General features: G+C 45.1%; 2 protein-coding genes across 2 annotated transcripts; one reads left to right on the top strand and one right to left on the bottom strand.

Annotated features, from left to right (window-relative positions):
• Nucleotides 1–9,673: 9,673 nt before the first annotated feature.
• adob (2-aminoethanethiol (cysteamine) dioxygenase b) lies at nt 9,674–11,944 on the top strand. The gene has a single exon (XM_073482639.1). The coding sequence runs from the start codon at nt 9,761–9,763 to the stop codon at nt 10,520–10,522; it is 762 nt and encodes a 253-aa protein (XP_073338740.1). The 5' UTR covers nt 9,674–9,760; the 3' UTR covers nt 10,523–11,944.
• A 5,034-nt stretch (nt 11,945–16,978) lies between these two features.
• LOC141009077 (early growth response protein 2b-like) lies at nt 16,979–18,359 on the bottom strand. Its single transcript, XM_073481487.1, has 2 exons — nt 18,203–18,359; nt 16,979–18,033 (listed from the first exon to the last, which is right to left on the bottom strand). Exons 1-2 carry the CDS (start codon nt 18,357–18,359, stop codon nt 16,979–16,981), a joined length of 1,212 nt encoding a protein of 403 aa, XP_073337588.1.
• Nucleotides 18,360–22,847: the final 4,488 nt, after the last annotated feature.

Raw genomic sequence — 22,847 nt, 5'->3', positions numbered from 1 at the left:
TGGCGGCCGACCCGTCCTACAATCCCAAAGTATTTGACGAGTTGGGAATGAGACTCAGAAATCAACTTTTCTCACACATTGGACCTTTAATTTGTTATTTGTATGTATTGTAATCTACCCATTTACGTCTCCTGTAATTCAGACCTGTGTTTTCATTGCTGCAGTAGCTACAAGTGACCACTTGGTGTCGCTCTTCTGCAACAGTGGAGCAGAGACTTGTTCACCGAGGGGTTGCATCAGGACTCACAGGCTTTTCAACACTTTGCCTCGACATCATGACTCGACTTTTCATTCTTCTTCTCAAGTAATTTAATTTCCGATCACAGTGGAGAGAAATCTGTGGCTAGTCAGAAATGTGCTATTTCATTAGCAAATGCACAGAAAAACTTTTGTAGAGACACAAAATGTTTCTGTCAGTCAAAGATGTGTTGTGTCGGAGCGTGAGGGCATCTCAGCATTTCATCTGTCACGATGATGATGATGATGAAAACAGGATGCATTTATCAGCAGACACACACGGGAACCCACATGATGATGATGACGACGACAGTGTTTCCACATCGGCTATATTTGCCATCAGCTAATTACACGACTGCAGAGAGTGAAACACCCACACACACAAACACACACACACACAAACACACACACACACAAACACACACACGTTTTCTAAAAATACCAATAATTGCAAACATTCTCGTGCAACTGAAGGAAACTGACTGTGAAATTACACTTTGTGTCAACTTTATTTGGAAACGTGAATCATTACAACATTATATTGAGATCTTTCTGACCCTGAGTTTTTATTTCTCTTCCAACAATTTTTTTAAGACCAGTACTTGATATTTGTAAGTTAATGATATTTAACATGAACACATAACAAAGGTTTTTGATAAGGATTCCTAAATTGTAGTTATTCGAGAGTTTTGACAGAGAAATGTACCAAGGAAGTCATTTTAGAGTTGAAAAATGAACTCAGTAGAGTGCATACCTTACAGTCCTCTTTTGTACTCACTCATAGATATTAGCCACCTAAATACGCCTGATATTTTTCAGAGATCCCTCAGAAATTAATGAAAATGTGGAAAATAGCCTTATCTCCCAAGAAAGTAAGAAGAAGAAGAAAAAAACCTGGATCCATCCCTCAATTCAGACAGCACCAAAACCTAATGGGGTCTATTCTGGAGATCCATCCTCCATCAAACCAACCAACCAACCAATAAACAAACCAACCAACCAACCAATAAACAAACCAACCAACCAACCAACCAACCAATAAACCAACCAACCAACCAACAAATAAACCAACCAACCAACCAACCAACAAATAAACAAATCAATCAACCAACAAATAAACCAACCAACCAATAAACCAACCAACCAACAAATCAACCAACCAACCAATAAACAAACCAATAAACAAACCAACCAACCAACAAATAAACCAACCAACCAACCAATAAACAAACAAACCAATAAACCAACCAACCAATAAACAAACAAACCAATAAACCAACCAACCAACCAACCAACAAATAACCAAACCAACCAACCAACAAAATAAACCAACCAAACAAACAAACAAACAAACAACAAATATAGGTGAAACATAACCACCTTGGTAGATGTAGTGAAGTGAAACTGATCAGTAGTATCTTCTTGTCCGATACATAAATATGGATGTTTATTATATGTTTGGTGCATATTACCAGATAAATGTGTGTTTAATGAGACTAGAATCAGTTTGTGGGGCTGTCGGCAAAATATCATGAAGCTGCTGTGTGTGTGTGTGTGTGTGTGTGTGTGTGTGTGTGTGTGAGAGACCATAAGGAAGTGATTACCATGACAACACAGTTTTTCTTTCCCTCCCAGGCACTGATGACTGTTTCTCGAGTCCAGACTGTCCAAAGCCTGAGGGAGACACAAATATGTTCAAGTGATAAAACTCCACATCCTCGGTTTTTACTTCGCTCTCCGGCAGCTTTGATTCGACTCTTTCTTTTTCTGCCTCTCTGTTTCGAGCGTCTGTCTCTCCACAGATCGACAGTTGGTTTTCTTTTCCCAGCGTCGTGTTTGTCTCAGACCCACAGCTCTGCTCTGCTCACGTCGGCGTGAGGCTGCGCGAGCTTATCACACGGCCAGGTGTCGGCTGCATGTGTGTTTGTATTTATGTGTTCTTGTTTCTTATTGCCCTCACTGAGGAAACCATCTGTGTTTCGGGGGGGGAAAATAGCTGGGAGATGAACTGGAGGGCAGAGCAGAATGTTAAATGACTTGTTATGTTACGGTTTCTAACTGCATTACGGCGTGTCAATAAATACTGCGGGCGTGTGTTGATCTTTCGTGGAGAGAGTAAACACGATAACGCGACTCTTTGACGTCACCGCGGAGGCTCTCAGTCGACACGATCGGCCCGTGAAATCATCGCTTTGACGTCGGAGCAAAGAATGTTTTCTCAAACTGTCACGCGTCCGTATCAGCGCGAGCATCTACAGATCGTCACCCCGCAGGCCGACGACCATCTGAGGCCATGTGGGCCGCAGATAACAGACTTCAACAAGCAGAGACGGCCCGGCGACATGAAGCCCTGAGCTGTTGCACAGAGAGATGAGGAGATGCAGGATTTCACTCAAAAAGCACTTTGTAGAGGCTTTTTTTGGATTTCTAATTTGTGTATATTCGTTGCAGTTTCAACCCCGAGAACAAACCGTAAAAACATCAACGCTGGCGTTATTGATGGCCCAACAATTGTGAAAGTCTTTTCTGGGATAAACTCCAGTTCATCGTCCTTCCAGAGTAAAACGCAGGGTTATGTGTGATGTCAGCGGCTCCATGCGAAGGTTCTCTGTGGGACCGTTTGGCCTCCGGATCCAGTTTCCTGTCTATACCCTGTGGACCCGAGCCTCTGTCAGAAAACACATTTGGATCCACTCAAGCTGAAGTGTCTCAGGGACAATGGCACGCAAACCTCAGATCAGGCCTTCTTCAGTTTTAGGGAAAGAGACTATGATCGACACAGCGCCGTCTTTAATCAGAGGAAATAAACGAAAACAAGGAATAAAGCGACACTCAGGGATCTAAAATGTTTTTATTGGTACATAAAAATCTGGATTACATAACAAACGAGATGTTAAATACTTGGTCTAACCTTCCTCTGTACCTGGAGGCTGTGAGAATGTTTCCTTGTACAAAACCATTTATCACAAATCAGTTTAAAGGATAAATTCACCCAAAAATGATATTCAGTCATCGTCTCCTCACCCCCACGCTGATGGAAAGTCAGGTGAAGTTTTGTAGTCCGCAAAACAGACCAGAACAATCCATTTCTGAGTCAAACCAAAAATAAATCTTCCCCTTCCACCTCAATGAAAAATGATGATTTAAAGATATAATATATAACATTTCTGCATGTTGTCGCGTCGTGTTCTCACATCATCCCAAATGTTTCCAACAATTTTCAAACCAGAGAAATTTCCTGAAGGTGACGGTGTGATTCATTTAGTCACCGGTCGCCTCAGACTGAAGTCAGCACTCAGCAGAGACTCTGGTTCTGGTTCTGGTTCTGTATCTCCTCTCTGTAACGTCATGTTCATAAAGTAAAGTCCATTTCCCCTCCAGCTCCAGTCAGCAGTCAACACTACAGAACCTGGAGGTCACCTCTGGATCACTGCTGCAGTCAGGTTGATAAACAGGAGTGAAGATAAATCCACTTTTTAATCCCACAAGTTCAAAACTAATCTCTGAGCTCTCCTCCCGTCGATCGGAGCAGAACCAGGTGTTTATTCCTCCAGAAGGTCTGGATCTCCAGTCATCTTTTGTTTTGTTTTGCGGCAGAAATTAATTATTGTGTGTTAAAGTTTTTGTTGTCTCAAAAGCGACCTCTAAGTTAATTTTGGGGAGTGACGACACCATCAGTACGCTTAACCCTTCAAACTAAGATGTAAACAAGATGTGTGTTTTGGCAGTTTTGTTGTTTATGGACAAAAACCAGAAACATACTTAATACTTAATAATATTTGCAGCTGTGGTAACAAATCTCAATCATAAATATACAAAACATCAAAAACAAACATGCATTTTTTCATAACCGAGCTCTCCTCCCGTCGGTAAATCTGATGTGACTGTTTATTCTGGATCTGAACCCGACTTTTTCACGTCTATTTTAAGTAATTTGAGAGTCATGAATCAAATAATAAAAGCGCCCCACCCCTGCTGGTTTTTATTTGTAGCTGTCTACTTGTCAGGTACACGTTGTTGTGTGAAGCCGGATTTGAATCCAGGATGTGGTGCTTCCTCCTGCCCACCGACCCACGAGGACGTCCTCACGTTGACTCTTCATCATCCACAGTATAAAGATAGTCTGCTGCGGTGATCCTCCGTCTGTGGAGATGAAATCAGACTGACACCCACCCACCTCCTCACAGAGTGACACCGAGGCCTCGTTTGTACACTCGTTAGCAGTGTGTGTGTGTGTGTGTGTGTGTGCGGTGGGCTCGTGACGTTGCAGTTCTCCTGAAGCAGCGTTGTGTTTTCATTAGTAGGAAGTGAAGGCGGGCTGAAAATAGCCGGCGTGATTCAGAGCTCGGACGCTTTTAGTCCTGATGCGGAGCCAAACTGTGGAAGCCCTGCGTAGGTCGTCCTCCAAATCAAATAAACAGGATGAATTATTATGTTGCAACAGGCTGTCGCTGCCGGGCCAACACACACACACACACACACACACACACACACACACTCTCACAGCCTTGTATATTTATATCACAACAGTAAACAGCAGAAGGTGTGTGTGTTGTTGTGACACTTCTGAGGTTTTCCTGTCGTGTCGCAGATGTTTTGTCACGTTACTCGAAATTCACAACTTTATTAATTTAAAGGACGAGTTCACAATAACTCCAGTCCGTCAGACTAATAATGGGCAGAGAATGGAGCGTGAAATCGATATTTTAAAAAGGTTTGTAGTCACAGAGCGGCTTGTGTTGACGTGCTGATTGTTGTTTGCTAACATGCAGGTGATTTTAGGAGGCCGACTTTAATGACACAAGTGTAGAAACTATTTTAAAGAGAGCTTCACCAGTCAGGAGTTTTATATAACGAGAGGGAGACTTGTGATTGTTTGTGTGATCGCTTTATTGATGGAGAGTATCGATGTTGTAATCTTCAATATCTCAGGGTTGTGATCACTTTAGTGTCTGGCGTCAGAGCGTTATTGTGTTGGGTCTTATCTCTTGAGATCGACCACAAACGTTCTCCAAGCGTTTGGAGAAATTTCTCCTTCCTCTCTGTCGTTGTTCTCCTCTGATTCAGATTCGGCTCTTAAAAGTCCTGCTGCTCACAGATTTTACACCTCCAGAGCTCTCTTTAGGGCTGAGATGCTTCCTGAGTAACTGTTTTCTTTAATTTCCTTAATCTCAAGGTAAAAGTCTTTGAGTGTCATTACATAGAGCGACTCTTCGTCCTGGGAAGCTTTATGAAAACGGGCCCAGGTTCACTCTCACCTCTGTGTATTTGTAAACCTGCGTGGAAAGTTGCGTAAGTACATTTTTCATGTGTACGCATGGTTTATACAGTTCTCATTGGATCGAGTGGACGCCGTCTTTGCATCTGGTATCAAGTTTTTCTCATAAATCTATGAGCTGGATTCATACGAGGGGCTAAAAGTCCACAGATCTGAGCTCTGCTGCATCGATTTAGACCTTTGTTTTTAAGACGTGTCTCAGGGAATCACTGGAGGACGAGTTTATCAGTCGTGCTCTCGACTTCGTTATTCACCAACGTTCATTCAGTGTGTTTTTGACTTATTAAGGCAGCAATTAAACAGGTTCCTGCCCCACATACACCGTCACTAATTAGATGTTTTAGTTGCCTAAGTAGGGACGGCATCAATACGATTTTATTGATACCAGTGTCATCATCGATTCTGCTTATTGGTCATTGATCCGCGTTTAACAGAAGAACCACACCGCTGCAGCTGTAGCGACAGTCTGTCATCGTCTAAAATGGATGAAATATTTGTCCAGACACTTTGCTTTTGACATCGTGAGCTGAGGAACAAAATAGCTCCTGCAGTCACGTCTGACACCCAGCGGAGGTGTTTTCTTTCCCCTCTCAGATAAAATCAATCCAGAGTCAAAATCCCAAAATCTGATCTCTGTGATCTGGAAACAAAACTGCAGGTCTGACCGGGGTCACATCAGTCCTCTCCCTCCCACTGCTTCCTGTTTCTCTCTGCTTTGATCGCAGCAATAAACACAAATAAATCTTTTAATAGGCCGACAGTTCCCCCAAACAAATCTCTTTTATCAGGTTGAGTTTGGGCTGTCAGCTCTCTTTATGAGCGTGTGTGGGTGGGTGTTTCCCAGCAGAAAGACGTCCAAATGAACTGCCTACGTCTTCGGAGAGAAAATGCCAAACACGGATGCCACAACGAGTGAGTCACGCTCACATACATGAGTCACTGTTGATCTTGTGGGGACTGAAGTGTGTTTCTTACCCACGAGAACACAGAAATCTGACTGCTGTGTTTCATTACCGCTTCGTTTTACCGACCTCCAGCTGGATCAGCGGCCACTCGACCTTTTTACCCCAAACAGCCGAAGCGTTTCATGACAAATGTTGTGGATGGAGATGACGTCTCCTTCTGGGTGGGGGTGACTGTAGGTGACTGTTTACTGGATGATTTCAGTCCTTGGATGGACATAAAAGTCTTCTGATTAATTCTGTTGCATCAGTGTAATAAACATCCAGTCAGTCAGTGTCCTTCAGCTAATGTTACAGTCCAAACTGTTCATTTCAACTGATTTTAATCTGGTTAAAACTCAAGATTTTAACTGTTTACCCATCAGTTTTAGTGAACTATTTTAACTGTTTATCCAACACTTAGAGCTTAGTTTTCTTGCAAGATGATTGGATGCCTCCATCGGTTGGTTTCTCTATACTTGTTTCTTTTTCTTGCTGTACTGATCCGGCAGTTTATGAGCTGTAGGTTAGTTTCCCCAGTAAACACAGCAACCTCTCTGGCCTCCTCCCCGTCTGCTGCTGCTCCTCTCGAGGGGAAGAGGGTGGAGTGTTTACAGGGGAAACTACAACTCACACTCACTGAACATACAGGCTGTGTCCAAATTCAGGGGCTGCAGCCCAGGAAGGGCGCATTTGAAGGCCAATTACGTCACAACGCTGCGCGAAGGCTGTCCAAATTCGAAGGCTGCTCCACATGCAGCCCACAAATGCAGCCTTCCCCACCCTCGTTTAGGAGGACGCACCGCTACTATCCTTCGCGGCCTCACATATCCCAAGATCCTTTGCGCACCGCTGCTCAGTCCCGAAACAGAAGAGGAAGCAAGAGAAAATGGCGACATCAAGTGGCGCAGACATGACATTTAAATTTAAGTAATGGGTTTATACTCGGTTTTTACTCATTTGATTATCCAACGCCAGATATGTTAAACTTCAAGAGACTATAAAACCTCCAAAGTTTAACTTTCAGTTAAAATACGTGAAGCTGGTAATGCTATGGTAAATATAGTTGTTATTCACCAATGGGTTAATGTTTATTTTGTAATGTTGATAATTCAATTCAGATTTGACACATTGTACACACACAAATAAATGTACACGTTTGATAGATTTGAACCAAAACAGACTTTAATGCATGAACACCTGGTGACGCAACCAGGAAATACTCCGAAGGCTGGACCGTCCCATTTAACAGCGGTGGATGCGGCCTTCAAGGTCTCTGAAGGACCCGGCCCTCGTGGTCTGCAAAGGCCGCGTCCTTGAAGGCTGCAGCCCCTGAATTTGGACACAGCCATAGTTGTGAAATAGCATGCTAGTTAGCTCATTTTTGTCTCATTTGTGGTGTGATTAAACAGTAAATGAATCGTGGCCCACTGACCTCCCTCCCTCTGGTTCTGTCGTACCATTTTTTTGTTTCCTCGACAGAAACTATGCGCCTGTCGACCTTGAAAAACATGATGGATGTATTTAGCGCAGAGTACCAGGACCGTAAAGCTGCCGAGGCTTTCGTCTTATATGAATAATGTGTCAGGTATACTTCCAGCTAGCTTTAGCTTTCACACACTTTGTTTTAAACACACGATGACAGAAGCGGCTTAATATGTGAATTAAATATAAGGTTTTATTTTGTGTTTATTGGTTGTGTTTTAGACAACTCAGTCAATGAGCGCTCGAGTGTTTTGTGCGTAGCTTCCTTGTATTTAAATCCAGCACTGTGAGGTGCAGTGATCTCGTTTTGAAGACTTTCTTTAACTTTGTGTGTTTTTCATGTATCGACGGATGAACTTCAGATGAAACAGTGAAACGTGCAGCGGAGCCTGAATGTTCCCGTCCAGGTCCGACAGATTTAATCTCTGCTGGGTGTTTCCACACAGTCAGTACAGCTGATTGTATTTGAGTGATGACTGGGGGGCAAAGATCATTAAAAGTTAAATATTCTGTTGCATGCTGGGTATTGTAGTGCCTTGTCCTGGCAGATGGATTTAAAAGTAATCCATTACCTCACAGGGAGACTGCGTGTGGGTAAATGTAGGAATAACACAACAGCAACATCTTCTGTTCGTTCAATATCTGAATTAAACTTTATTTAGTGTCTGTGAGCTCAGCACCGTCGGTGGATTGACTACATGTCCCACAATGCACCAGGTGTCGACCGTGGTGCGGACGTGTGTGACAGTTATTCAAAAATGGGGCACTGGAGTCCGTCAGAGTGACCTCATCCGACCCAAACCCACCTGCGACGCGCTCGTGACGTCACTCGCTTTAAAGTTATTGTGTAATGTTCGCGTGAGCGCGGGAGAAGTGAGCACGTGCGGCGGCGGAGAGACGGCGGTTACAGGAGAGCACGAGCGTGGCGTCCCGCCGACCGAAGACGGGGCGAAAATGAAGCGAGGGCTCACTCTGCTGTCGTTTCGGGCTACCGCAACGTCATCAATAAGCGCGACGCCTGACTGGCGATTTCTGGAAACAAACAAACAAAAGCAAAATAATACGTGTTTGATTATTTGAGGAATTCACTCTATTATCATTAAATTTCTATAGAGACAATTCCATTAATTTTATGTGTCTTGGATAAACAAATAGATCAATTAATGAATAAAAAATGCTCAAGATCTGCACTGGATTTAATCATCAAGACATCACAGACACAACATCTATTTACACTTGGGCTCATATTTATGGGATGCCATTTTCATGAATATTCAATAAATAAATATTCTCATCGAAAGAAAGGTTATTTATTTAGTGAACTTTATTGACTCATTTGTATATGTACATTTAGGTATTTATTTATCTATTTAATGCCCCATTTATTTATTTATTTTGGCTATTTCATGTGCATCTGTATTTATTTATATAATCACAATAATATACATATATATATAATAATAATAATGACGGTAATGGCTCTCCATTACATGCAGATTTGGGAAATATGAAAGTTGTTCAACTTGAGATTTGAATTAACTTAACAAATATATTCAAATGAAAAATGACAAATATTTTCTAATTTGCAGTCTAAGTTATTATAATGTTGTTATTTTGTCCTTCTGTCAGTTTAAAAAAAAACACCTGACTGATTTTTATTCACGTCCGTACAATTCCTGAGCCTACAGTCCGGAAACTGTCCGCAGAGTGAGTCATCTCGCCACCAGACGATCTTCGGGCGCTAGCTAAAGCGCTACAGCTAACGAGGCTCCAGCGGAGACCGGACCGGACCGGACCGCCGCTGCTCGCTCGCCCCGGGATGACGCCAGGTGACGGCGACATGGCCTCCATCGTCCAGAGAATCGCCCGACAGGCGCTGCTCACCTACCGGAGCCCGGCTCGGCTCGGCGACGAGGCCGCCAAGTCTTTCCTGGAGAACCACAGCGAGCTGAAGCGGCTGATGACGGAAGTGCGGGCGGCGGACCTGAAGCTCGTCCCGCGGCGGGGCGACGGCGGCAGCGCGGCCGCTCCGCCGCCGCCGCCGCACCGCGGAGCCCCGCCGGTCACCTACATGCACATCTGCGAGACGGAGCGCTTCAGCATGGGGGTGTTCCTGCTGAAGAGCGGCGCCTCCATCCCGCTGCACGACCACCCGGGCATGCACGGGATCCTCAAAGTCATGTACGGGAAGGTCCGGATCAGCTGCTTCGACCGGCTGGAGCAGGTGTCCCCCCCGGTGCCGGTGCCGCCCCCGGTGCCGCCGGGCCAGACGGACGCCGTGCGGTGCTCCGTGCTGCGCTCCACCGCGGAGTACACGGAGGAGAGCGGCCCGTGCGTCCTGTCCCCGGACCGGGACAACCTGCACCAGATCGACGCCGTGGACGGGCCCACGGCGTTCATGGACATCCTGGCCCCGCCGTACGACCCGGACGACGGCCGGGACTGTCACTACTACAAGGTTCTGACCCAGGCGGAGGGCAAAGGCACGGAGCAGAAGGAGGTCTGGCTCATGGAGATCTCACAGCCGCCGGAGTTCTGGTGCGGAGGGGAACCGTACCCGGGCCCGGAGGTGCGCCTCTGACTGGACCGACCTGCAGCCGCCACACGTCTTCTGTTCCTCGGGCTTCGGGCCGGTTGGTGCACCCTGCTGGGGCTCCGGGCCTGTGGGCAAACTGAACTGAAGGGTCTCTGTAATCATGAATAATAATAATAATAATAATAACGTGTCTGCAGGACGCGCAGGGTCCAACTGCGAGGCTGTAACTGGGCCTGCAGGTAAAGGACTCACCTGTGCAGCAGGTGAGGAGCAGCTGCAGGTTTCCATCCTCAGAGCTCCTGTGAGAGGAGGTCACAGCTGATGTTTGAGTAGTTTCACTGTTTGTAGTGTTTCTCCTGAGGGCAGCGATCTGTTACCTGCAGCCAGGTGAACTAAATCTCAGGATATTCAGAGGAGAAACATCTGATCATCATCATCATCATCATCATCATGCACATCTGGATTTAGTCTCTTTTAAAGGTGGAGTAGTTTTGTAAACCAGCTGAAAGAGTTAAAACTAAAAAAAACACTTAAAAAGGAAACCAAAATGTGGAGTCTCACGTGACGTGAGCGGCTAAAATAAGACCCAGTAAGGTATTTTGGACTGGAGCTGCCAGGAAATGACAAATTGATGATGTGCAGGGTGCTGATGCTGCGTTCAAGAAGCATGGGGAAGTCTGGGGTCCCTGCGGATTGTTAAACACACTAAAGTTTCTCTCTCACTGTTGCATGACCTTCGATCCACCATATAAACTCCTCTCTGCCGGTAATAAAAGGTTAAATGCTTATTTAAATCGTCTCCTGCACGCTGCGGCAACATAATATCTCACTTTATAATCTGCTGGTTGTGAATCCCAGACTTGCTCTGCACCTTGAACGCAGCGTTAAAGATGTAAATAGTCTACCTGAGCCCGCAGAGCGACCGCGTCCACGTCTCCTCACCGTCTTCCCGCTTCAGCCCTCCTGACGTTTGTCCCAGTCGGATAAAAAAACACAAAAAAAAAAACAAACTGCAGCTTTATTGTTTCTCCCGCGGTGCGTTCAGGACTGCAGAAGTTTGACCCTCAGGGCTGTTTGTGATTCGTTTCACCGACACTGAAAGATGTGCACTAACTTTTCACCACACGAGGACGGAGAGGTTTCAAAACACGTCGGCACCGTTACAAAATATGGATCACAGCAAGTTTTTTGAGTTTTATAAAGTGAAAGTGAAGCTGAATGAATTCTCTGCTCCTTTAAAATCAGAACGTCTGCAGTAAAATAATGTTCTAGTTCCTGTTTCGTGTCTGCGCTGCTGGAAAATGATGCTTATTCTGATTATTCTGACAGTAAAGATCTTTATAGTCATCAGACGTTTTGATCAGATGTGTGTGTGTGTGTGTGTGTGTGACGAGCAGTACCTGTATCCATGTGTTCTGCCTGTAATGAAGGATTTCATATAAAACGTGCAGTTTTATTTTGCTTAAACGTGTTTCGTTTTATTTTTCTCTCCTTGATCTAAACTCTGTTGTACTTCATCGGGTCGATGGAGGAAAGCTGCCGCTGAAGTGCCTCCGTCACCATCTGTGTCTTTAGTTTGGAGGCTTAAAAATGGAAAAATGTCTCCACACAGCAGCTGTTTGATGGGTTCTGACGCTATGAGAGTAAAAGTTATGATGCAGGAAGTGTAAAGATCCGTGCAAACGACTCTGCAGAGAGACGCAGATGTCGGGAGACAGAACATCGGACCGAACCAAGAACGTTCTGCAGCTTTTGAAAGAATTCTGTTGGTTAAATGTTCAGTCTGACGTTGTGACAGCGCTTTGCTTCTGCTCCGGTTCGGTTCAGGCACAAAAACCACCTGGTGAGTGTTCGGACGACACGGAGCGACTTAAAATAGAGCTGGAAAGTGTCCCGACTACAGATAGTAATCATTAATCATTAATCGCCGTGTCAACAGAAAAATACTGGTGTGAGAAAATGTGTTTAATTAAAATACAAAAAGACATTTTGCACAAACATATTATAACATTTGATCCATTTAGTCGCCTCGGTGTCGCTGGGTTTTGTCTCCAGTTGTTGGACAGTGGCAGACGAGAGCTCTGTGATCAACATGAAGTCATTATTTTGTGTCATTTCATTTAAAATTCAATAACTTTTTGTTTGATCGATCTGTTCTTTCATCTCCTAACGTAGCCGACTCTGGTTTCACGTCACACACAGATCACGTCAGAGGGTTTAACAGTCTGCTAAAAGGAAAAATATTCAGCATATTTCATATATTACTTAAATTTCATGAGACATCCAGTAGTTTCATACTTATAAAAGTTGAAACATCATCACAAGTATATTATAAACCTGCACTGGTTGAATGTAACTAAGTACATTTACACAGGTATTGTACTTGAGTACAGTTCTGAGGTATAAAATGAAATATTGGAGAAAACTGACTATGAAAAATACAGAAATCTTCACCGGATGACTTGAACAGCTGTGTTTTGCCTTTGAGTCTGTGTGTTCCTGTAAACAGTTAAAAATTAAATAGTTACATACTTTATTTTAAAGATAGCGTGAACACTGATGGTTACTGATCCACCAGAACCTTCGTGACTCACTTTGAAGATCGAGGGCTGCATTGATCTCTGCTGTCGTGGATGACGACACATCCGGTGTGCAGATAATCTGCTCTGTTCACTTCCAGACGTTTCTCAGGATGTTTTACTGTTGGTACACGCTGCAGCCTCCCTGTCAAAGTACGTACTTATTCATGCAGTATTTTGTGTTTCTCTTGCTCCTACATCCATCGCAGCCTTTGTACAACATCTCTGAGTACATACAACTCGGTACTGACACTTAAATGAGTCGTCGTCTGTCAGTAAACTGTCAAATGTTTCTGCTCCCTCCACTTTTGTTTGTGTTGGCGTGACACACCGTGAAGAGCACGCCGGCTCGCATACAGTAAAATGTGACCGGGTGTAAGTCGGACATCCTGGTATTTGTGACACACTACACAGTGTGACAGTACGGATCAGAACACAGAGAGGTAAGGTTTGTTTTTAGACTGAAGTGCCTTTAATGTGTCGCTGCATGGATTATAGAGTAGAGACGGCCTTACTTGATCTCACGCTTCCTGCGGTGTCGGTGCTGAACCGACGGATCGAGCAGCTTTAAAATGAAACATGAATTAAGAACCCGGCTTCATCCAACGTTCAGGTTTCTGTTCTGGTCCGGACAAATTAATGCAAATTTCATAAGATGATGCCTCATTTCAGAAAACTTAAAATATTTATCTTAATGTGAGGAAGTTTCATGGTGATGTTTATTAACATTTTTATCTTCTTCCCCCTGAAATGTCACTGAGAAACTCGTGGTCATCATCACTGTGTGTGGGCTCAGGTCCGATTGAAGCGAACCAGACTGTGGACGAGTCATCGGCCCCGAGTTTAGTGAAGTGCTGCGGTGTCAGCTGGTCAGCCGCTCGTGTGTGTACGTTTTTTTCTGAAAACACTAAAACCAACAAATGAACAAACAGCAGGAACTCGACAAGTCAACATTTATTTGCATCGACAGGAAGCGTCATCGGTCCGGCAGAATAAAAGCTTTAGTGCTCGACTCGTTTGCATAAAAATTATAAAACACAGAAAAACTTTTTAACTTGAATTTTGTCCAGTGACTCGTTTCTTTCTCTCACATTCATCAGGTAGAAATGATACAAATATCAACGACCTGCACGCAGAAAGTAACAGATTACAAGTAATAGATTACCAGCTACGGTCTCATAAAGTTACACGAGCTGTTCGTCATCACGTATAAACCAAAGTCGTCTCTTCTTCAGGTGAAACATATTAATATATATCATCATCCAACATTTTCTAATATACAAAACCTGGTTTTTAAAAAAAGCTTCCCACCTTAGCCCCGCCCTGTTTTATGACATCACAACATCTCTTGGGTGCACGCTGACATCACACATCGCCTCCGACACGCATTCAAACAGTTACTGATGTATTTTAGTGTAAAAGAAAGAAATTTTAAAGGTGCAATACGTAAGAATCGGTCGACTTGAGTTCATCCTCCAAACACACACGGGGCAGCACATCAGCAGTGGCTGTAGCTACTGTTAGCTCAGTTAGCCGTGCAGCTAGCTCAGGGAGAGAAAGAGGATTTCAGGCCCACCCAAGGCTAGCTGGTTAGCATGCTAACGTCCTCACAAACTTCTAACATGACGTCCAAACTGTTATTTCTTCGTACGTGTTGCACCTTTAAATGGAGAAACATCATTAGTGGGGTTTAGTTTGTGTTGTCTGTGTTTTTGTCTCATGTAAAACATCTTGTAACTTTAATTTGGCGGTCCCTCCAGGAAGTTGCGAATTGTAATCGCACAAAATTAACACAAGATTCTTTGTGGCCTTGTGATTTTTGTCCAGTCACTGAAACTTTCCATCACGTTTGACGAATCAGTGCAGTTTCCCTCGAGTTTCACCTGCAGCAGCTGGTGGTGACGATGCAGAAATGACACGAGCGTCTCACGTTTACCAACAAACACCACAGATAAAGAGCGTCCAGCCCCGTCTCCAGGATTTAATGTTAGCTAGTTAATGTTTCTACAAACCACAGATACGTCTGGGTCGACATCTGTATCCAACGTGTCACATCATGTTCACATTTTATGATTATTAGCTGACGTTCACATCGGGATGGAGACGTAAAGGCCGATCACAGCTCGTGTCAGACCACCGGGTATTTTTAAAGACACCTGCGGACATTTCCAGCCGTGATCGTGACGACTCAAACAGGTATTTCAATCCGAACTGTGATGTTTTTTAACACTAACCAAGTGTTTTTCGTGCCTGAACCTGACCAGAGCACAAACTCAGCGCTGTGACGAGAGAGAAATAGAAAATTCAACCTAAACAAACGTAAAGTTGCGACACAAAGAAACGTTCATCTGTGGTTTTAGGAAAACGTGCTTAGCTTAGCCAACATTTATTCTGGTGTCGGTCGCAAAAATTAGCACAAAATTCAAACAGTCCCTGTGAATTCTGCACAAACTTGCGATTCTGCGTGTTCACTACAACATTTTTCACATTTTTGACCAGTTATCTCGGTTCCTCACGAGTTTTACTGACAGCGGATGCAGAAATGACACGAGCGTCTCACGTTGACCAATAAACATTCAGCTATAAACCGTGCAGCGCAATTTCCTGACGTTCGTCTCGACAGCGTGTGAAACAATGTGGTGGAAAACAGTCAAATGTTTCTACATAAAAACACCCACAGATCAACTCACCCGGGAGGCTGATGCATCCATCTGAAGCCACTACAAAGAACTGAACTGGTCATGAAACAGTCTCAATTGAATACTGCGGCCTGGATGTGACCTTTATGAGCAAACGAGACCATCAGAGAGAGATGAACTATTTCATATTTAGTTTGGACGGACTGGGCGAGCCTGTGTTTACAGTTTCCCAGACGAAGATACAGTCAGCAGGACGTCAGCAGCCAGTTACAAAGAAGCCGGAGGCTCATTTTATTCCTGACATTATATTTTGTGGTTCTGACGATGGAAACACGACCACGTTTGTTTGTTCCTTGTAGTAGCTTTAACTTTTCGGGATAAAAACCCAAATAAAATCTTCAGAAACGGTGTGAAAGTTTTATTCGACATATCAAGATGAGATCTGAGATCTGAGCGTGTTTTAGGTGATTATACATTAAAATAAACCGCAATTATTTTTGCGATTTCATTGCGAGAAAACGCTTAAAAACTTTGCAACATGCAGCAAGATTTTCTTAGAAAATGCTGCCGCGAAATCGGACTTTTTGGGTCGCAAAAGAAGCCTGTGAACTCCTGGAGGGACTGATCGAGTTCATCTTCTCAGCTGTGGTGCTGAACGTAGACGGAGGAGGAGAGGATGAAGCCAAAACTTCTTTGTGTCATTACTGTAGTTTTAAAGTGAAACTGGTCTGATTGTGAGTTTGTGAACAGGTTGTTTTAGTGAAATTCTGTGTGTGAGCTCAGCTGAGGGTCCAAAAGTCGCCTCCACTGAGACTTCTTGTATCAAATCTGAGATGAACAGCTGGAGGAGGTGCAGCAGCAGCGTTGAACCCTCCTGCACAATTTTGGTCTCATCTTTCGCAGCCTGAATTGTGACTGAATCCCTGAGAATATGAAGCATAGACTGTCGACATGATGCCTTGCCACAGAGCACTAAAGCGAGCTGTAGCGGTTCTGACACTGATTGTGTTTTAAAGAGCGTGCACCAAACCCCCTTCACATTTCTTATAATTTAACACGATGTGGAGCGTTTGCTGACAAGTGAAGATGTTTCAGTGTGAGGACAGTGTGAGGAGACTGATAAATAATGAAGACTGACTTCTGTCTCTGATTCTTCCTCTCTGTGTGTGTGTGAGGACAATCTGAGCTGCAGGATGAAGTTGTGTCTCTGGTGGCAGGCAGGAGTTTCATGTTCAGGTTCATAAAGTTTACATTCAGCAGCTTCGGGCCGTGCGCGGTGCGGATTAGGACGCAGAGGACTTTTTCTCCCTCTGCCGGAGGTGGATCTTCATGTGCCTCCGTCTCTCGTCGCTGCGGGCGAACTTCCTCCCGCACTGGTCGCAGGAGAACGGCTTCTCGCCGGTGTGCGTGCGGATGTGGGTGGTGAGGTGGTCGCTGCGGCTGAAGTTCCTCATGCAGATGCGGCACTGGAAGGGTTTGTGGCCGGTGTGGATGCGCAGGTGTCGGCTCAGCTCGTCCGAGCGGGAGAACCTGCGGTCGCAGCTCTCCGCCGGGCACGGGTACGGCCTCTGGTGGACGGGGGTCTTGCTCGGCCGGTTCGGGTACTTCCTGGGTCTTAGGATCGGTCTGAGAGGGAGGTTCTGGTGGCTGGGGAAAGCGGCGGCCATCGGACCGTCGGCGGCCGGTGAGGGAGCGCCGAGCGTAAAGTTCCTGATGGTGTTGAGAGGAGTGAGAGGCGGAGGCACCCTGAGGGAGTCCAGCGGGTACGGGAGGGATTTCCTCTCCGGGAACCCCGTCTGGATCTCCCTCTGGCAGCTCTGCTGGTAGAAGCCCCCGTAGTCGGGCATGATGGAGAGCAGCGCGGCGCCGTCTACAGTCGGTTTGGGCACCGAGCTGTAGGACGGGGGCGGGTGGTAGGACACGGCGCAGGAGGACGTCGCCAGGTATCCCCCTGCCGACTGGTCCTGGTACATGTCCCCGCTGCAGGTGTAGGAGGGGGCCGGGTGTGGGTGAGGGTGAGGGGGCGCGTACATGTGGCTGATGTCCGGGTGGCCGTGCGCCATGGTGCCTTCCCCTGCGTCTCCTCCTCCTCCTCCTGCGTAAATACCGGGGGATGCAGCGGGTGATTCAGACACCGTGAGCGGGCCCGGGGTGCCGATGTCAGCGCTGACCACGTTGATCACGTCCCCCGGTGTCCAAGGTCCTCCTGCGCCTCTGGACTCCACCGAGAACTTGCCCGTGAACGCCACTGGGTGCGTGCGTAAAGAGGCCACGTACTGCGCCAAGTCGCCCTGCAGGAGCAGCTCAGGTGCGCTCTTCTCCTCAGACAGAAGGTCACCTGGAGAACATGTGGAGAAGTTCACTCGGTTAGAATGAAAATAAAACATCATCTTAACATCTGTGTCTTCTGCTCTGTGACGCGCAGCTCGTCACGATCATTACATTTGAACATTTTGGCGCAATTAAAGTCAGATTCCTGCACTTTCACCCCACACACAGCCTCTTACCGCTCTCATCCTCGGGTTTCCCTTCATGCTCCTCAGCCTCCTCTTTAAAAACCATCTGTGAGGACAACCCCCCCTCCGCTGCGAACACATCTTTATGAAGACCGTCCACGATGCTGCTGAGAGACACGGAAACTTCCTCCGCCACTTTAGCGCTCATCCTGTCTGCGAGTCTTTAAACTAATTAGCCTCCAGCTTTGTGCGCGGCTGCGTCTCTAACATGATGAATCTTCTCCCTCCTGTTAACCCCTGTAGTCTGTCCCGCCTCTCATTTCTTGCAAATAGCTCGTGGATGGTGCAGTATGGTTATAAAGGGGATCTCCGGGTGTCCCGTTACGTCATTCACCAAATATGGACTTAGTTTTTTAAAAAAAAACACAGAGAGGGAACTCCAGAAATAGGACTGATGGAGGCGCCGTGACGACACGTGGAAACATAACAAATCACACCTGAATATTTAACGAAAAGCACCAAATCCTGCTGGTATCAGAACCAGAATCTGTGGGTTTTATTTCAACATTATCACAAACATGCTGCTCTCGTGAAGAAGAGAAAGATCACCATCACCATCATCATCATCATCATCACTCGGAATTCCGGTCACACTCGCTCCATAAAAGGATCCTCCGGTGAGGTGAGAGGATCCCGCGCTGCTTATATGGGTCGGTATCCGGGTAAAACCGTGTTACATTGTGTTGTCTTTGTGCCAGCTGAGCCCACACACTGACTGCACAGACCCATTTGTTTTCTCTGTTGCCTTGTCAGGAACAGATTACTGCTCTGACTGAGTCCCGCTATTGTTGGCCCCGCTGAGATAGATGAGGTGATTAGTGAGGGAATAATCTTCTGATTTATTTCCTGGAGGAGCTGGTTCGTCTTGATGCTCGACCCTGTTCGACTCTCGGGTTAATGAGAAGGCAACAATGCACGATTGTTTTTTAGTGAAGTTTGGTTTATTTATGACTGAGATTTGTTACCGCAGCTGCAGATATTCTGACAGACGTCAAATCCTCCAAAGTATGTTTCTGTTTTTTGTCCAAAAGCGACAAAACTGCGTCACACACATCTTGTTTTCATCTTAGTTTTAAGGGTTAAGTGTTCTGATGGTGTCGTCACTCCCCAAAATTCACTTAGAGGTCACTTTTGAGACAACAATCTGACTTTAAACGCACAATATTTAATTTCTGCAGCAAAACAAAACAACAGATGTCTGGAGATCCAGACCTTCTGGAGGACTAAACACCCGGAGTCTCATCAGATTCTGCTCTGATCCGACGGGAGCAGAGCTCAGAGATGAGTTTTTAACTTGTGGGATTAAAAAGGTGATTTATCTTCACTCCTGTTTATCAACCTGACTGCAGCAGTGATCCGGAGGTGACCTCCAGGTTCTGTACTGTCGACTGCTGACTGGAGCTGGAGGGGAAATGAACTTTACTTCATGAACGTAATGTTACAGAGAGGAGAGACAGAACCAGAACCAGAACCAGAGTCTCTGCTGAGTGCTGACTTCACTCAGAGGTTTTGGAGCTCGTTGTTGCTCGATAGCTTCCAGCTAATGTTCAGTAAAGTCATCTGGTGGTTTGGAGGCAAATAAACACAAAAGATCCTGCGATCAAACTCGATCGCTGGTGCTGAACACACCGTTAAACCACCACTGCTGATGAATATCTCAGGACGAGGTGTTTAAAGATTTCTTCTCCATCATGTTTCATCTCGTTCTCTGACTCCTGAAGTTACAGCGACAGAAATGAAACACACCCTGAGGAAACTCAGGATTTCTCTGGTTTGAATGTTGTTGGAAACATAAAAGTCTAAATGTTCTAAGTTCAGAAGGTTAGAAACAAACTTCCTCTGGTGTCTCTCTCTCTCCGAGTCAAAGGTTTAAGAGGGAATGCATTAAACATGTTTATTAGACGTCATCGATACACAAAATGTGATTTGGCGATAACACTGAATGTAAACACACTCCACCAGGTCAGCTAACTGTCCGACTCATGATGGACATTAAAGAACAAGAATCATAATCGATGCAGCAGAACCAGAGATTTCTCCTTTTTTCCCACTAACTGTCCTTCTTTTTCAAAACACACTGTGCCTACATTACCCACAGTGCAACACGCCTGCACGGTTTGGTCTGATTCAGGTGTGTTTCTGCTGCTCAGCTCACTTCTTTCTAACTCACACCGACCGTTTCATTTTAAAATGTGTGGTGTTGAAGCGGCGCTGACTCAGGTGACATCGCCTGAGGACATTTATCTGACTTCATTTGTCTGAAGAAGTAGTAACACCTAGAAACAGTCTGACGTGTGGACTGCTGCAGATCTGTAGATGTTCATGGTCTGCAGAGGATGAATCTCTCCTCTCACAACACCTCCAGCTCACAGTTTTTTATTCACATTAAAATAAAAATGCAGATCGAGATGATCCGACTCTGAGCGCGAACAGAACGTATTGAGGCCGTTTGATGTGCTGATGAGCGCTGATGAAGACGAAGCGTCGTGCTGATCGCTGAGCTGTGGAGACGAGCAGAGCGAGCAGGAGGACTGCAGCTCTCCGAAGCCTTTTGAACGCCCACAGTTACAAAAATGTTGGTGTGTATTGTCGTTGTGTGGCGAGCCGCCCACCCTGTGGCAGATGGGGGTTTGGTCGGTCCACACACACACACACACACACACACACACACACACACACACACACACACACATGAACACACACACACACACACACACACTGCAATGAACAGACTCAGGATTCACATGCACACATTTAGGAAATGCACAAACACAAACTCTCCCACACACACACACACAAATACACACTTTCACTTGGTTTTTAACCGAGTCTCTGCAGCAAACACACACACCAACACACACTTTCTCTGTCAGAATCTGTCGAACAAACACACACAAATCCACCCACACACACACAAAATCTTTCTCTCCTCTCTCTCCACACACACACACACACACACACACACACACACACACAGCTCCTTGGGGACGCTGCCCTGCTTCCACCCTTCGCCCACGCTCCTCCAGGCCGTCGAGGCTCTGGGGGGTTTTTGGTTTTGTGTTTGGTGGCTCGGGGTGTCAGCCGGGGGTCCGGCGGCTCGGCAGACCCCACCACGCCGATTAATCATCTGTCATCTGCGTTTTTTTGTTAATATGGATCTTTGTCTTCGTCGTCAAACGACGCTCGGGTCGGCCCGGCCGGCCGGCTCACCGCCTGCCGCCCTGCTTTCCATTTCTGCAACCGAGCGTCACCGAAAAACAACAAAAAACGACACAAACTGCCCCTTTCTTGTCTTTCTTTCTCCAAGTCGAAGGTTTCATGAAGTCATCTGCTAATCGAGCGAAATCTGTGACCTTTGTGACCTCATACCGACACCTCACTTTCATAACATCAAAACTACGAGAGCAGAAACAACAATAGATCTTTCTCTTCCCTCCTCATGAAGAAACTCCTCTCATGTCACACATCACTGCAGTTTGTCTCATTTAACTGCTGCTAGCTGTTCAGCACGGTGAGACACCTTTTCATGAACTTCTTGAGCCTTTTATTAACATCAAATCTACACGGACATATCTGAGAGTCCTCCACAAAATCTGTTCATATTTTCTGCACTTTCGTCTCAATTTTTGGAACCAAACGTCACCGAAAAACAACAAAAACAAACCAACACTGAGGCTTTAACTCTCCGAGCTGAGGGTTTCATGAAGTCATCTGCTGTTCGAGCGAAATCTGTGACCTTCATGACCTCAGTGTGACACCTCACCTTCGTAACATCAAAACTGTGAGAGCAGAAACAACAATAGATCTCTTTCTCTTCCCTCCTCATGAAGAAACTCCTCTTCTTTCTCACATTACTGCACGTTTCTCTCATTTGTCTAAAGCTAACTGCTGCTAGCTGCTTCGCACAGTAATCCACCTCTTGAGACTTGATAAGAGCAGTTTTATGACATCAAATCCACGCAGATGTGTGTGAGAGGCTGAGAAATGTTTTCTTTGGTCATATTTTCCACACGTTTGTCTTAAAACTGATCCTGATGTGTTAATTTTACAGCAACAGCAAAAATGTTGCATGTTTAATCGAGCTGAAGTCGTCAGAAACAAACAAAAAATATTGAAACACATTGTTTTACAAACACTATTACGAACATTTCAATCAATATTTACCGATGTGGTGTCGTTGAAATTCACAGATTTTGGGTCCATGAAGACAATTAACTCGTCTCACTCGTCTGTTGAGGCTCAAAGTGACTCTTTAACTCAAAATCAAGACAAAGGATTTGTATAAAAAAGTATTCCTTTAATAATTTTGTAATATTTTGAATGTTTAGAACCAGAAATGAACAATTATTATGTTTGCAAAGGAAGAAACCGTCTAAATTTGACACTTCTGTCCCCTTTTAGCTTTTTACTTTCACTGCCGGGTCAAATGGACCAGAACTGTATCATTCTTAATGTTGATTACTCTGATTAAGGCCTGCAGAAGAAGTTAAATAGTGAAAAATACTTTTCCAAGAGGAACGAACTTTAAACATAAGAGGAGAGTTATCTCCACATTTGTACATTTATGATTTTAAGGGTCTAAAATGTGAGTTGCAGATGTTTTAAAACTGAATTTATCCACATTGTTGGTGCCGTA

Source organism: Pagrus major, chromosome 15 (genome assembly GCF_040436345.1).
Source record: "Pagrus major chromosome 15, Pma_NU_1.0".
NCBI lineage: Eukaryota > Metazoa > Chordata > Actinopteri > Spariformes > Sparidae > Pagrus > Pagrus major.
Note: the sequence above shows the minus strand (reverse complement) of the source record. Positions and strands in the feature narration are given on the sequence as shown.